This window comes from Trachypithecus francoisi, unplaced genomic scaffold (genome assembly GCF_009764315.1).
Source record: "Trachypithecus francoisi isolate TF-2019V2 unplaced genomic scaffold, Tfra_2.0 Lachesis_group17, whole genome shotgun sequence".
NCBI classification, from domain to species: domain Eukaryota; kingdom Metazoa; phylum Chordata; class Mammalia; order Primates; family Cercopithecidae; genus Trachypithecus; species Trachypithecus francoisi.
In genome coordinates this window covers 76,248,076-76,262,528 of record NW_022681462.1, presented here as the reverse complement: position 1 = coordinate 76,262,528, position 14,453 = coordinate 76,248,076, and the positions used below count along the sequence as shown (strand labels likewise).

At 42.6% G+C, this 14,453-nt stretch overlaps 1 protein-coding gene across 9 annotated transcripts in view; it reads right to left on the bottom strand.

The window, feature by feature from the left end:
- DPY30 (dpy-30 histone methyltransferase complex regulatory subunit) overlaps positions 1 to 14,453 on the bottom strand; it is a 54,970-nt gene that overhangs the window by 6,466 nt on the left and 34,051 nt on the right. For 5 of the 9 annotated variants that reach the window (XM_033176122.1, XM_033176116.1, XM_033176120.1 and 2 more), the window contains exons 4-6: positions 9,142 to 9,284; positions 3,275 to 3,406; positions 3,024 to 3,076 (exon numbers count right to left, since the gene is read on the bottom strand). In XM_033176122.1, the coding sequence (XP_033032013.1) occupies positions 3,073 to 3,076; positions 3,275 to 3,406; positions 9,142 to 9,284 (279 nt within the window). In that variant the 3' untranslated portion in view covers positions 3,024 to 3,072. Of the gene's footprint in view, positions 1 to 3,023; positions 3,077 to 3,220; positions 3,407 to 3,494; positions 3,850 to 9,141; positions 9,285 to 14,453 lie in introns of those variants that run through there. The other 4 variants (XM_033176123.1, XM_033176124.1, XM_033176125.1 and 1 more) reach the window with 3 other exon arrangements.

Below are 14,453 nucleotides of genomic sequence, written 5' to 3'. Positions count from 1 at the left end.
TTAAAAAAAATCAGCCAGGTTCAGCAGTATACCTATAGTCCCAGCTACTCAGAAGGCTAAGGCAAGAAGCTCACTTGAGCCTAGAACTTCAAGGTTGCAGTAAGCTATGGCCATGCCATTGCACTCCAACCTGGGTGACAGAGCAAGACCTCATCTCTAAATAAATAAAGTATTAAAATTAAAATTAAACCTACCCCAAACTTTGAGGGGTGAGGAATATGTTTATGACCTTGATGGTAGTTATGGTTTCAGTGATCTATAGTTATATCCAAAGTAATCAAGTTGTATATATTAAATATATACAGCTTTTTGTTCAATTATACCTTGATAAAGCGATTTTTAAAATAAACAAAAAATAGGGATAATTTTTTAAACTTAAATCCACCTCACAGGTTCAAGGATTAAATGACAACTCATGTAAATATTTAGCATGCTGCCTGGCACATAAGTACTCAAGTAAGCATTATGTGGACTGCCAGGAAAAGACATTCCTTGCCAGGCACAGTGGCTTGCACCTGTAATCCCAGCATTTTGGGAGGCCAAGGCAGCAGGATCACATGAGGTCAGGAATTTGAGACCATCTGGGCAACATAGTGAGACCTCACCTCTTAAAAAAAAAAAAAAAATTCCCAGGCGTGGCGGCTCACGCCTGTAATCCCAGCACGTTGGGAGGCCGAGGCGGAACAGATTGCCTGAGCTCAGGAGTTTGCGACCGTCCTGGGCAACACGCTGAAACCCTGTCTGTAGGAAAATACAAAAAATTAGCCGGGTGTAGTAGCATGCACCTGAAGTCCTAACTACTCGGGAGGCTGAGGCAGGAGAATTGTTTGAACCTGGGAGGCGGAGGTTGCAGCGAGCCACTGCACTCCAGCCTGGGCGACAGAGCAAGACTCCATCTAAAAAAATTAATAAAAAGACATTTCTATTCTCAGCCCTTACCGCTAGGCCAAGTATTGCATATTTACACTTCCAAAACTAGAATATCTTCTAAGTGGTCCTTAACCAGAGGTATCAGAATGCCTTAAAGACTGTTGTCAGGCCGGACACAGTGGCTCACACCTATAATTCCAGCACTTTGGGAGGCCGAGGCGGGCGGATCACCCAAGGTCAAGAGTTCAAGACCAGCCTGGCCAACATGGTAAAACCCTGTCTCTACTAAAAATACAAAAAGCAGCCGGGGCAAGGTGGCACACACCTGTAATCCCAGCTACTGGGGGGACTGAGACAGGAGAATTGCTTGAACCCAGGAGGCGGAGGTTGCAGTGAGCCGAGACTGTACCACTGCACTCCAGCCTGGGCAACAGAGCAAGACTCCATCGCAAAAAGAACAACAAAAAAGGCTCTGTCCCATGGGTCATGTTCACCAGGTGACAGCTTTAGAAGCCCCTTAACACATATATAATACTTATGTACAAAATTTGTATTTTTATATTGATTTTTATGTTTATATTGTTTATACTTATATTTGGAAAGTTCCCCCAAGTAGCTCTGATGAGAATCATCAGTAAACAAACTGCTAGAAGATTATTGATCTCTTAATAAGATTACCCAATTATGGGCGTTGTGGCTCACACCCATAATCCCAGCACTTTGGGAGGCTGAGGTGGGCAGATCACCTGAGGTCAGGAGTTCAAGACCAGCCTGGCCACCATAGTGAAACCCCGTCTCTACTAAAAATACAAAAATTTGCTGGGGACAGTGGCATGCACCTGTAATCTCAGCTACTCAGGAGACTGATACAGGAGAATCAAGCCTGGGAGCTGGAGGCTGCAGTGAGCCAAGATCACACTGCACTCAAGCCTGGGCGACAGAGCGAGACCTTGTCTCAAAAAAAAAAAAAAAAAATTACCCAATTACTACTCAGATGTTAAAAAATCACTAAAAAGACTTGGGTGGATTAACTTATGAGTTAGCCAAATAACCAAAATAAATTTGATAGAATATTTACAAAAACTACTATATAAGAAGATCCCAGTATGTCCAGGTTTTTCCTATTCAAATATATAGATCTGCAGATGTAAACCAAAAACAGCACCTCCCACAAGTGTCAGTTCTACTAAAATAAGTACTTCCTGTATTAAAGAAAACTATAAGGCATACCTAATCAGCATTTTTTTTTTTTTTGAGACATTCTCGCTCTGTCGCCCAGATTGGAGTGCACTGGCACAATCTTGGCTCACTGCAACCTCCGCCTCCCAGGTTCAAGCAAGTCTTCTGCCTCAGCCTCCCGATCAGCCTCCCGAGTAGCTGGAACTACAGGAACGTGCCACCACGCCCAGCTAATTTTTGTAATTTTAGTAGAGACAGGGTTTCACCATATTGGCCAGGGTGGTCTCGAACTCCTGACCTTCTGATCCACCCACCTCGGCCTCCCAAAGTGCTGGGATTACAGGCGTGAGCCACCGTGCCCAGCCAATCAGCATTAAATTTCTAACTTTGCAAAGGCCTTAACAGGTTTAGCTTGGAGACATATGACTTTAATAGGCTTCTAATGCAGGGTTTTTCAACTTTGGCACTGACATTTTAAGCTAGATAATTCTTGGGGAGGGAGAAGATGGGCATGCAGGCTGTCCTATTCATTAAGATGTTTTAGCAGCATCTATACGCACTAGATGCCAGTAGAACCCCACCTAGCTGGGCATGGTGGCTCACACCTGTAATCCCAGCATTTTGGGAGGCCAAGACATGTGGATCACAAGGTCAGGAGTTCAAGAACCCCACCTTATTCCAGTCATGACAACCAAAATGTGTCCAGGTATCAACAAATGTTCTCTGGGGAAATGGGGGTGGGGAGAGATAATCACTCCTCTTTGAGAACCACTGCTCTAGTGGATGTTTTTTACTGGCTCTCTTATGGCAGTTTCTCTATTTTCTGAGCTAGTGAGCTATCTCCATTTCTTCACAGGGGACAATGAGAATAGATCCCAAAAAGAACTGGCTGCTGCTTTTTATTGCAAAGAGAAGCAATGAAATTCAGCAACACATTGGTAGAACTGGATTTGAATTCCCATTCAAAAACTTACCAGCAGTGTTGTCTTGAGCATGTCACTTAACCTCTCCAAGTCTGTTTCCTCATCTGCAAAATGGGAATAATAATATCTACTTTGCAGAGCTGCCATATCAGAGATCATTTAAGTAAAAATGTACTATGCCTGAAACTTAGTAGGAATGCAAATTACAGCTATTACTATAAATGTTGATAACATTAGAGGATATTGTATCCCCTTTGCAATGCTTTTATTAGTACTCCAACTTTATTGTACATTAGAATCACCTGTGATACTTGTTAAGCCATTGAAGACGCCCAGATCCCACCCTCAGAAAGGTCCAGAAACAATGCTGAGAAAAATTGGCTGAATTTTTTACATTATACTTGACTGCTGTATTTTCTCTCTGTTGTAAAACTCTGCAGCATTTGAAGACAGAAGAAAAAGAGAAATTCATGAAACAATCATGTAAAATATATGTCATACAAAACAAAAACTACTTTAAAATAATGGGTGTTTTGACAGTTTATTTTGAAGGTCATTTTAAAAACAAAGTTAAAGACAATCTGAGAAAAAATTGCACAGAATACACTCATTAAATAGGTATGGTTTATGGTGATTCAATCAAAATAAGGGAAATATGTTCTCTTCTGCAATTCCAGAAATAGGTTCTGTTGTCCGGAAGGTTCTTATACATCCAAAAAGGGGGGATAATCATGGAAATTAAAGCTGCCTCTTAATCATGTAAATCTACAGTAGCAACTAAATTTTTCTGTTCTTCCCATTAAGTCAGTTTCGATCTTCAAACTGTGCCTTGTTTTTTAAAAGATAAGATGCTAGAAATTCAATGGGATTTGGTGGTCTGTAAGGGAAAAGAAATCCAAAGTTTAGAAATATATTTCCTAGATGTGTTAATTTAAACATATTGTTCCATAATGAAAACTCATCTTTTTAATTTTCATTTCACAGTCAAAGGACATTTGTAGTAAATAAAATAAATGAGATAAGCAAGCAAATTAATTAGCCAACAAAATAGTTTAATGAGACTGAAATTTTTGTATGGCTTAAATCTGGTGATGAACTCAATTTTAAAACATGTTTAAAAAATGTATTGACAATGGGATGATCATTACCCCAGAGAGAATAATGACTTGAAGGGGTCACATGGATGGCTTCTGAGATGCTGGCAGTATTCAGTTTCTTGATCTGACTGCAAGCTACACAGGTATGTTTAGTTTGTGAAAATTCATCAAGCTGTATACCTATGATATGTGTAATATTCTGTGTAATATCCTTCAATAAAAGAACAAAAATAATATAGGACAGTGGATGTAGCATCACTAAGACATGTAGATGAACTCAAGTGACTAGTCAAAGAAGCAACACTAATACAGATAAGTAGGTTATGTTTCTTTTCTAAAAGCTACTTCTTTCTTTCTTCAAATACTTAAAATCAATAATTCTAATACTATTTAATACAACTACAGTGCACCTAAGAAGATAAACACATTTATAAAACTAAGAGGAGATATTTCATATTAACACTTCTATGTAAATTATTCTTGCTGAGAATACAAGTCCAAAGATGAAAAACTGGGGAGACATCTATTTTCAACTCTACTATGGAAAGGCATATTGAAAATGTGTTTACAATAATCTCAAAACATTCCCAGAGCACTTTAAACAGCCCTAAGAGCTGTCTACAAATAGACAAGATTTTTCACGTAGTATTTAGGGTTCACACGATGAATTATTTTACCAGAACTCTTTACTTAAAAAATGTATTTGGGGCCAGGCACAATGGCTCATGCCTGTAATCCCAGCACTTTGGGAAGCCAAGGCGGGTGGATCACGAGGTCAGGAGTTTGAGACAATCCTGACCAACATGGTGAAACTCCGTCTCTACTAAAAATACAAAAATTAGCCAGTCGTGGTGGTACGCGCCTGTAATCCCAGCTACCAGGAGGTTGAGGCAGGAGAATCACTTGAACCCGGGAGGTGGAGGTTGCAGTGAGCCGAGATCGCACCACTGCACTCCAGCCTGGGCGACAGAGCAAGACTCTGTCTCAAAAAAAAAAAAAAAAAAAGTATTTGGCCGGGTACGGCGGTGGCTCACACCTGTAATCCTGGCACTTTAGGAGGTCAAGGCGGGCAGATCACAAGGTCAGGAGTTCGAGACCAGCCTGGCCACCATGGTGAAACCCTGTCTCCACTAAAAATACAAAAAATTAGCCAGGCGTGGTGGTGCATGCCTGTAGTCCCAGCTACTAGGGAGGATGAGGCATGAGAATCACTTGAACCCCAAAGGCAGAGGTTGCAGTGAGCCAAGATCAAGCCACTGTACTCCAGCCTGCCGCAACAGAACAAGACTCCGTCTTGGAAAAAAAAAAAAAAAAAACATACTTGGGCTGGGCATGGTAGCTCACGCTCATACTTCTCACACTTTGGAAGGCCAAGGCGGGCAGACAGCTTGAGCCCAAGAGTTCAAAATCAACCTGGGCAACATGACGAAACCCTGTCTCTACAGAAAATACAAAAAATCAGCCAGGCGTGGTGGCACACACCTGTAGTCACAGCTACTCAGGAGGGTTAGGTGGAAAGATCGCTTGAGCTTGGGAGTTTTGAGGCTGCAGTAAGGCATGATTGTCCCCACTGTATTCCAGCTGGGGCAACAGAACAAGACTCCATGTCAAAAAAAGAAATTTTTTTTTTTTTTTTACAAAAAATATATATACTGGCCAGGCGCAGTAGCTCACGCCTGTAATCCCAGGACTTTGGGAATCCAAGGAGGATCACTTCCAAGCCTGGGCAAGATAGTAAGACCCCAACTCTTCAAAAAAGCTTAAAAATTAGCCTGGCAGGCCGGGCGCGGTGGCTCAAGCCTGTAACCCAGCGCTTTGGGAGGCCAAGACGGGCGGATCACGAGGTCAGGAGATTGAGACCATCCTGGCTAATATGGTGAAACCCCGTCTCTACTAAAAATACAAAAAACTAGCCGGGCGAGGTGGCGGGCGCCTGTAGTCCCAGCTACTCGGGAGGCTGAGGAAAGGGAATGGCGTGAACCCGGGAGGCGGAGCTTGCAGTGAGCTGAGATCCGGCCACTGCACTCCAGCCCTGGCGACAGAGTGAGACTCCGTCTCAAAAAAAAAAAAAAAAAAAAAAAAAATTAGCCTGGCATAGTGGCACATGGCTGTAGTCCCACCTACTAAGGAGGCGGAGATGAGAGGATTGCTTAAGCCCAGAAGGCTGAGGCTGCAGTGAGTGGTGATCTCGCCACTGCACTTCAGCCTGGATGATAGAGCGAAACCCTGTCTCAAAAAAATTAACAATTAAAAAAAAAATTTAATGTATTTAGGAGCTTGAACTTAAAAATTTCTTCAAATGTTTTTCTAGCATTTAAAGTAATATTTGGAGGCCAGGCATAATGGTTCATGCCTGTAATCCCAACACTTCGGGAGGCCGAGGCAGGTGGATCACCTGAAGTCAGGAGTTCCAGACCAGCCTGATCAACATGGTAAAACCACATCTCTACTAAAAATACAAAAATTAGCCAGGCGTAATGGCAGGCGCCGGTAGTTCTAGCTACTCTGGAGGCTGAGGCAGAAGAATTGCTTGAACCCAGGAGGCGAAGGTTGCAGTGAGCCAACATTGTGCCACTGCACTCCAGCCTGGGCAACATAACAAGACTCAGTCTCAAAAAATAAATAAATAAATAAATACAGTAATATTTTAAATTTCTAATATATTAGTCTTCCCTAGAGGAAAAACAAAAAAATAGAAAAGATACCAATTTTTTTTCCTTTTTTGCCTTTTTTTTTTTTTTTTTTAAGACTAGTCAAGTGCAGTAGCGAGAAGGCGGGGAAAGAGTAGAATAGGGGAATAAGGGCCAGGCGCGGTGGCTCACGCCTATAATCCCAGCAGTTTGGGAGGCCAGGCCAATCACCTGGGGTCAGGAGTTAGAGACCAGCCTGGCCAACATGGTGAAACCCTGTCTCTACTGAAAATACAAAAATTAGTCATGTGTGGTGGCACACACCGGTAGTCCCAGCTATTCGGGAGGCTGAGGCAGGAAAATCATTTGAACTGGGAATCAGAGACTGCAGTGACCTGAGATTGTGCCACTGCATTCGAGCCTGGGCAACAAAGACTCTGTCTCAAAAAAAACAAAAACAAAAAACAGGCTGGGCGCAGTGGATCACCTGAGGTCAGGAGTTCGAGACCAGCCTGGCCAACATGGTGAAACCCCATCTCTACTAAAAATACAAAAATTAGCTGAGTGTGCTGACAGGCACCTGTAATCCCAGCTACTCAGGAGGCTGAGGCAAGAGAACTGCTTGAACCCAGGAGGTGGAGGTTGCAGTGACCCGAGATCATGCCACTGCATTCCAGCCCTGGGTAACAAATACAAAACTCTGTCTCAAAAAAAAAAAAGTAGTAGAATAAGGAGCTTGATCTGTAAGACTATCAACAATCGAGTTAACTCACTACCTTCAGACCAGCCAAGATACCCATATTTTAATTGTTGATAGCAGAGCCAAGATACAGCTCACAGTCATAAATAGTAATTTACAAATATAGCCATCAAAAACAAATATTTACTGCTCATTCATATAATTTTTATATAAACAAATTATCTATTCTAAGTTAATAACTCACTTTTACTATAAGAAAAGATATATTTCCTTTTTTTTTTTTCTGAGGCAGGGTCTCACTCTGTCACCCACGCTGGAGTGCAGTGGTGCGATCACAGCTCACTGCAGCCTCAAACTCCTGGGCCCAAGCCCAAGCGATCCTCCCACCTCGGCCTCCCAAGCAGTGCGGGCTAAGGCATACACCACCACACCTGGCTGAGAAGAGACATAATTCCATCAAGTTCTTTATCAAGTTATGTCAGTTTGCTATTATAATGTTTATTATTATTCTTTGAATAAAACAGAATATGCACCTAATAAATGTTGACTAATCTAACTTGCAAAACCAATTTTCTTATTAGATTTGCTTACACAAAAAAGAATTTAGGTGAGAAATACTGGGGAAAATATGTTAAAGAAAGAGAAATAATTGTACTCTTACTATTAAGAAAATTTAAGGCCAGGCTCAGTGGCTCACTCCTGTAATCCCAGCACTTTGGGAGGCCGAGATGGGCAGATCACAAGGTCAAGAGATCGAGATCATTCTGGCCAACACGGTGAAACCCCATCACTGCTAAAAATACAAAAACTAACCGGGCGTGGTACTGGGTGCCTGAGCTGCTCGGGAAGCTAAGGCAGAATCGCTTGAACCCATGAGATGGAGGTTGCAGTGAGCCATGATCACACCACTGCACTCCAGCCTGGCGACAGAGCGAGACTCCAAACCTTGTCTCTACTAAAAATACAATAACCAGCCAGGCATGGTGGCAGGTGCCTGTAATCCCAGCTACTCGGGAGACTGAGGTAGGAGAATCGCTTGAACCCAGCGAGGTGGAAGTTGCAGTGAGCCAGGGTTGCACCACTGCACTCTAGCCAGGGACACAGAGCAAGATTCTATCTCAAAAAATAATAATAATAGGCCGGGCGCAGTGGCTCATGCCTGTAATCCCAGCACTTTGGGAGGCTGAGGCGGGCAGATCACTTGAGGTCAGGAGTTCAAGACCAGCCTGGCCGACATGGTGAAACCCCATCTTTATGAAAAATACAAAAATTAGCCAGGCGTAGTGGCACACACCTGTAGTCCCAGCTACCCAGGAGGCTGAGACACAAGAATCACTTGAAACCAGGAGGCAGAGGTTGCAGTGAACAGAGATCACACCACTGTACTCCAGCCTGGGCAACAGAGTGAGACTCTGTCTCAAAATAACAATAATAATAATAAATTATAATCATGAAGACTATGGAGAGACAAAGAAAAATGTTATGTCACAATAAGTAAAAAGAAGATTCAAAATTACAAGCATGTCATGATCACAAATCTTTACAAATATGCATATGATCTAAGACTGGTGGGAAAAAATTAAATGTCTGAATTATGAGATTATGGCTGAGTACTTTCTTAAAAACTTTAACATCCATAAATCACACAGAAAAATGTTGCTATACATAACTAATGATATTTCATATAGGGGAATCTATTTTGCTTTCTTTACTAACTCCTTTTGTGGACACAATTATCTTACCTTTCCTTTGCAAGCACAGCAAGTCCCTGTAATAAGATAGGCACAACTGTCTGATCCAGGTAGGCACGAGTTGGCAAAGACTGGAGATCTACCTTCTGCTTTGATGACTTTTCTGCATTAATCTTCTCATTTTCTACTATCCTCTAGTGAATTCAAAAAAAAGTACATGAACATTTCAAATAAATGTTATTTTGAGTGCTAAACAAAACTAATGGAAATATGACACTAATAGAAAAGGCAAATCAATGACTAGAAAGATGGTACTAGACCACAAACTTCTCTGCCCAAAATAAATTCAGACCCATCTTTCAATCTCATTCAAGCTCTTTCTCTCCAAAAGCACCACATTATCTCATTCTTCTAATGTCATGTCTCAAGATCCTACTCTGTCTCCCTTTCCTTCTGACTTTGTAGGAGTAAACACAAATCCTTTTTCTCTTTTTCATGTAAGTATCTTCTTAGAGTGTGTTCCCAAAAAAGACTGGACATGACACCAAACAGCACCCAATCATAGTAAGAAAGCTGGTCACAGCAGAGACAGCAAGCTTCAGGGTCCAAGGCTTATACACTCAAGAGAATAGAGCTAAAATTTATTATCATTGTCTTGTATTCACTGTTGTCATTTTTATGGTTACCCTCTATTTATCACAATGAGAATGCTTTTCCCTTTATGTTTCTTTTTTAAAGAAATACATCCAGCCTGGGCAACTGCAAAATCCAGTCTTTACCAAAAATACAAAAACGAGGCCGGGCATGGGGGATCACGCCTGTAATCCCAGCACTTTGGAAGGCCAAGGTGGGCAGATCACGAGATCAGGAGATCGAGACCATGCTGGCTAACATGGTGAAACCCCGTCTCTACTAAAAATACAAAAAATTAGCCGGGCGTGGTGGCAGGCACCTGTAGTCCTAGCTACTCGCAAGGCTGAGGCGGGAGAATGGCGTGAACCCCGGAGGCGGAGCTTGCAGTGAGCCGAGATCGCGCCATTTCACTCCAGCCTGGGTGACAGAGTGAGACTCCGTCTCAAAAAAAAATGAATAAATAAATAAATAAGAATAATTAAAAATAAATGAAGTTTAAAAAATAATAAGTTACGGCCGGGCGCGGTGGCTCAAGCCTGTAATCCCAGCACTTTGGGAGGCCGAGACGGGCGGATCACAAGGTCAGGAGATCGAGACCATCCTGGCTAACATGGTGAAACCCCGTCTCTACTAAAAATACAAAAAAAAAAAAAACTAGCCGGGCGAGGTGGCGGGCGTCTGTAGTCCCAGCTACTCGGGAGGCTGAGGCAGGAGAATGGCGTAAACCCGGGAGGCGGAGCTTGCAGTGAGCTGAGATCTGGCCACTGCACTCCAGTCCGGGCGACAGAGCGAGACTCCGCCTCAAAAAAAAAAAAAAAATAATAATAATAATAATAATAATAATAAGTTATATTTCATTCTTCACAATCCCCAAATTTTGGAGCTATCAAATAGATTTGGGCTGACATTCAGAGCATTAAAAAGTAACTTATTGCCTCCATCACACTTACATTTTTAAAACTAATGTATTAAAAAATTTTGCGGCTTGCGCGGTGGCTGACACCTGTAATCCCAGCACTTTCGGAGGCCAAGGCAGGCCAACCACGACTCAGGAGTTCAAGACAGCCTGACCAATATGGCGAAACCCCATCTCTACTAATAATACAAAAATTAGCCAGGCGTGGTAGTGCGCACCTGTACTCCCAGTTACTCAGGAGGCTGAGGCAGAAGAATCGCTTGAACCCGGGAGGTGAAGTTTGCAATGAGCCAAGATCATACCACTAGACTCCAGTATGGGCGACAGAGAAAGACCCCATCTCAAAAAATAAAAATAAAAAAAGAACTAGACAGGCATGGTGGTGCACACCTGTAATCTCAGCTACTTAGGAAATTGAAGCACGAAAATCACTTGTACCTGGGAGGCAGAGGTTGCAGTGAGCTGAGGTCATGCCACTGGACTGCAGCCTGGGTAACACAGCAGGATTCCGTCTCAAAAAGGAAAAAAAAAGGCCGGGCACGGTGGCTCACGCCTGTAATCCCAGCACTTGGGGAGGCCCAGGCAGGTGGATCACGCGGTCAGGAGTTCAAGACCAGCATGACCAACATGGTGAAACCCCGTCTCTACTAAAAATACAAAAATTAGCCAGGCGTAGTAGTGCGCGCCTGTAATACCAGCTACTCAGAAGGCTGAGGCAAGAGAATCGCTTGAACCCGGGAGGCGGAGTTTGCAGTGAGCTGAGATCGGGTCATTGCACTCCAGCCTAGGCGACAGAGTGGGACTCTGTCTCAAAAAAATTAAAAAAAGGTTGATTTTTAAAAAAATTTTAGATATTTAAAATGGGGGCTGGATGTGGTAACTCACACCTGTATTCCCAGCACTTTGGGAGGCCGAAGCAAGGGGATCGGCTGAGTCCAGGAGTTCAAGACCAGCCTGACCAACATGGTGAAACCCCATCTCTACTAAAATTACAAAATTAGCCAGGCGTGGTGGCGTAGCCCTGTAATTCCAGCTACTTGAAAAGCTGAGGCAAGAGAATCGCTTGATCCCGGGAGGCGGAGGTTGCAGTGAGCCAAGATTGCACCACTGCACTCCAGCTTAGGAGTCTTGCTTTTGACAGAGCAAGACTCCATCTCAAAACAATAAAAATGAAAGAGACAAAAAATAAAAAGAAGAAGAAACGGCTCTAAAAGGACAAAACAGTATTCCTAAGAGCACTTTCATCTAAATGAACTTTTGCTTCAATCATACTCAAACTAGATATAAAAGAGTCGACAAAACTTTTTCTACTTTTAATTTTATTTTGGTAAAAGTGAGAAAAAATCACTTTTATCTGTAACACAGATACCTTTAATCACATTATCTGTAACATATATAGCATGGTTTCCAAAGACACTTCCCATAACTATGTCAGACAACTTCTGCTTATGATTTTTCAATCTAATTTTGGAATTAAAAGATAATTTTCTATTAAATACAAAGTGTTTTAATCTATAAAATACTATTTATTTTGTCCATGGACTGAAAATTTTATTTTTCATCAGTAAATTTCAACAGATAATTAGCACACCATCACTTCAGAAATTCTAACTGAGCCTTTGTAAAAGTCAGCTTTCCATTGCAGAAAAGACTATACAACTTCATTATTTCTGAAAACTGACAGTATCATCTTGAATGAATTTTCATCCCCTAAATCAAAATCCACTATGTTCAAAACTTCACGTTGATCACAACAAAGACAACGCGACAAACTTCAAAATCTCACAATGTATTTCCTAAAAACAGTCCTAACTTCCAGTCACAGTATACGTATACAATAAAAACTACTCGGGACCAGGCGCAGTGGCTCACATCTGTAATCCCAGTACTTTGGGAAGCCAAGGCAGGAGGACTGCTTGAGCGCAGGAGTTTGAGACCAGCTTGAGCAACATAGTGAGACCCTGTTACTATTTTTTAGAAAATAATTTTAGGCCGGGCACAGCGGTTCACGCCTGTAATCCCAGCACTTTAGGAGGCCGAGGCAGGTGGATCACAAGGTCAGGAGTTCGAGACCAGCCTGACCAACAACATGGTGAAACCCCATCTCTACTAAAAATACAAAAATTAGCTGGGCATGGTGGCAGGCACCCGTAATCCCAGCTACTCAGGAGGCTGAGGCAGGAGAATTGCTTGAACCCTGGAGGTAGAGGTTGCAGTGAGCTGAGACTGTGCAACTGCACTCTAGCCTGGGTGACAGAGTGAGACTCCATCTCAAAAAAATAATAATAATTTTTAAAAAACAGTTTGGCAGGGCGCGGTGGCTCACACCTGTAATCCCAGTACTTTGGGAGGCCAAGGCAGGTGGATCACCTGAGGTCAGGAGTTCAAGACCAACCTGCCCAACATGGTGAAACCCTGCCTCTATTAGAAATACAAAAATTAACCAGGCGTGGTGGCATGTACCTGTAATCCCAGGACTCAGGAGGCTGAGGCAGGAGAATTGCCTGTCCAGCCTGGGCGACAGAGCAAGGCTCCATTTCAAAAAAAGAAAAAAATATTTTAACTTGTGAGTTACATGACATTATAATGCCTACAATAAGAAAGCCAATAAGAAAGAGCAGTGCGGCTGGCTGTGGTGACTCACGCCTGTAATCCCAATACTTTGGGAGGCCAAGGCAGGCAGATCACCTGAGGTTAGGAGTTCAAGAACAGCCTAGTCAACATGGAGAAAACGCAACTCTATTAAAAATACAAAACTAGCCGGGTGTGGTGGCACATGCCTGTAATCCCAGCTACTTGGGAGGCTAAGGCAGCAGAATCACTTGAACCTGGGAGGCGGAGGTTACGGTGAGCTGAGACCACACCATCGCACTCCAGCCCAGGCAACAAGAGCAAAACTCCGTCTCAAAACAAAAAAAAAAGAGCAATGCCTAAGCAACTCCTATAACTCCTGTAATAAATTTCCTAACCAAATCCTCCCATTTATTTCATTTGAACATTTACGAATTATCTACTATGTGCCAATTGTGATGCTCAATTTCACTTAAGTCAAAATCTTGAACTAATCTAAAAATAGGTATATCCAAACTACCACAAACAAACAATGAGCTGGTAAGACAGTGCAGAACAGTCATCACAAAAAGAGGAGAAATGAGTTGAGTACTATGACTGTCCCAGCTTCCTGCTTTCTGCCTGGAGAACTTACAGGATGCAATGTAGGGAGAGAGAATGTGAACAGAGCCTAGTAGTCTCCCTGAGTTGAGAAGACAGAGTTGAAAATTCTGGGAGACCAAAACAACTAAAATTTGCAAGGCAGAGCACTGAAGAGAAGAAAGGTGCGAGGAGACAAGAACTGCACAGAAAAAGACTAAAGATATTGCCTTCCAGGCTTCAGGTGAATACTTATCAATAGATGGCTATAAGTCAACTACCCAAGGCCAGGGAAACAACCATCTTGTGTTAGTCCATTTGCATTGCTATAAAGAAATACCTAAGGGTGGGTAATTTTATAAAGAAGAGAGGTTTATTTGGCCACAGTTCTGCAAGCTACCCAAGCATGGCACCAGCATCTGCTTCTGGTGAGGGCTTCAGGGAGCAATGAATCATGACAGAGACGGAAGGGGAACTGGTGTGTCATATAACAAGAGAGGGAGCAAGAGAGAAAGGAGTAGGTGCCTGGCTCTTTTTAACAATCAGATCTCATGGTAACTAATAGAGTAAGAACTGACTCATTACCAAAAGATGGCACCATGCCAGTCATGAGAGATCTGCCCCCATGACCCAAACACCTCCCACTAGGCCCCACTTCCAACAT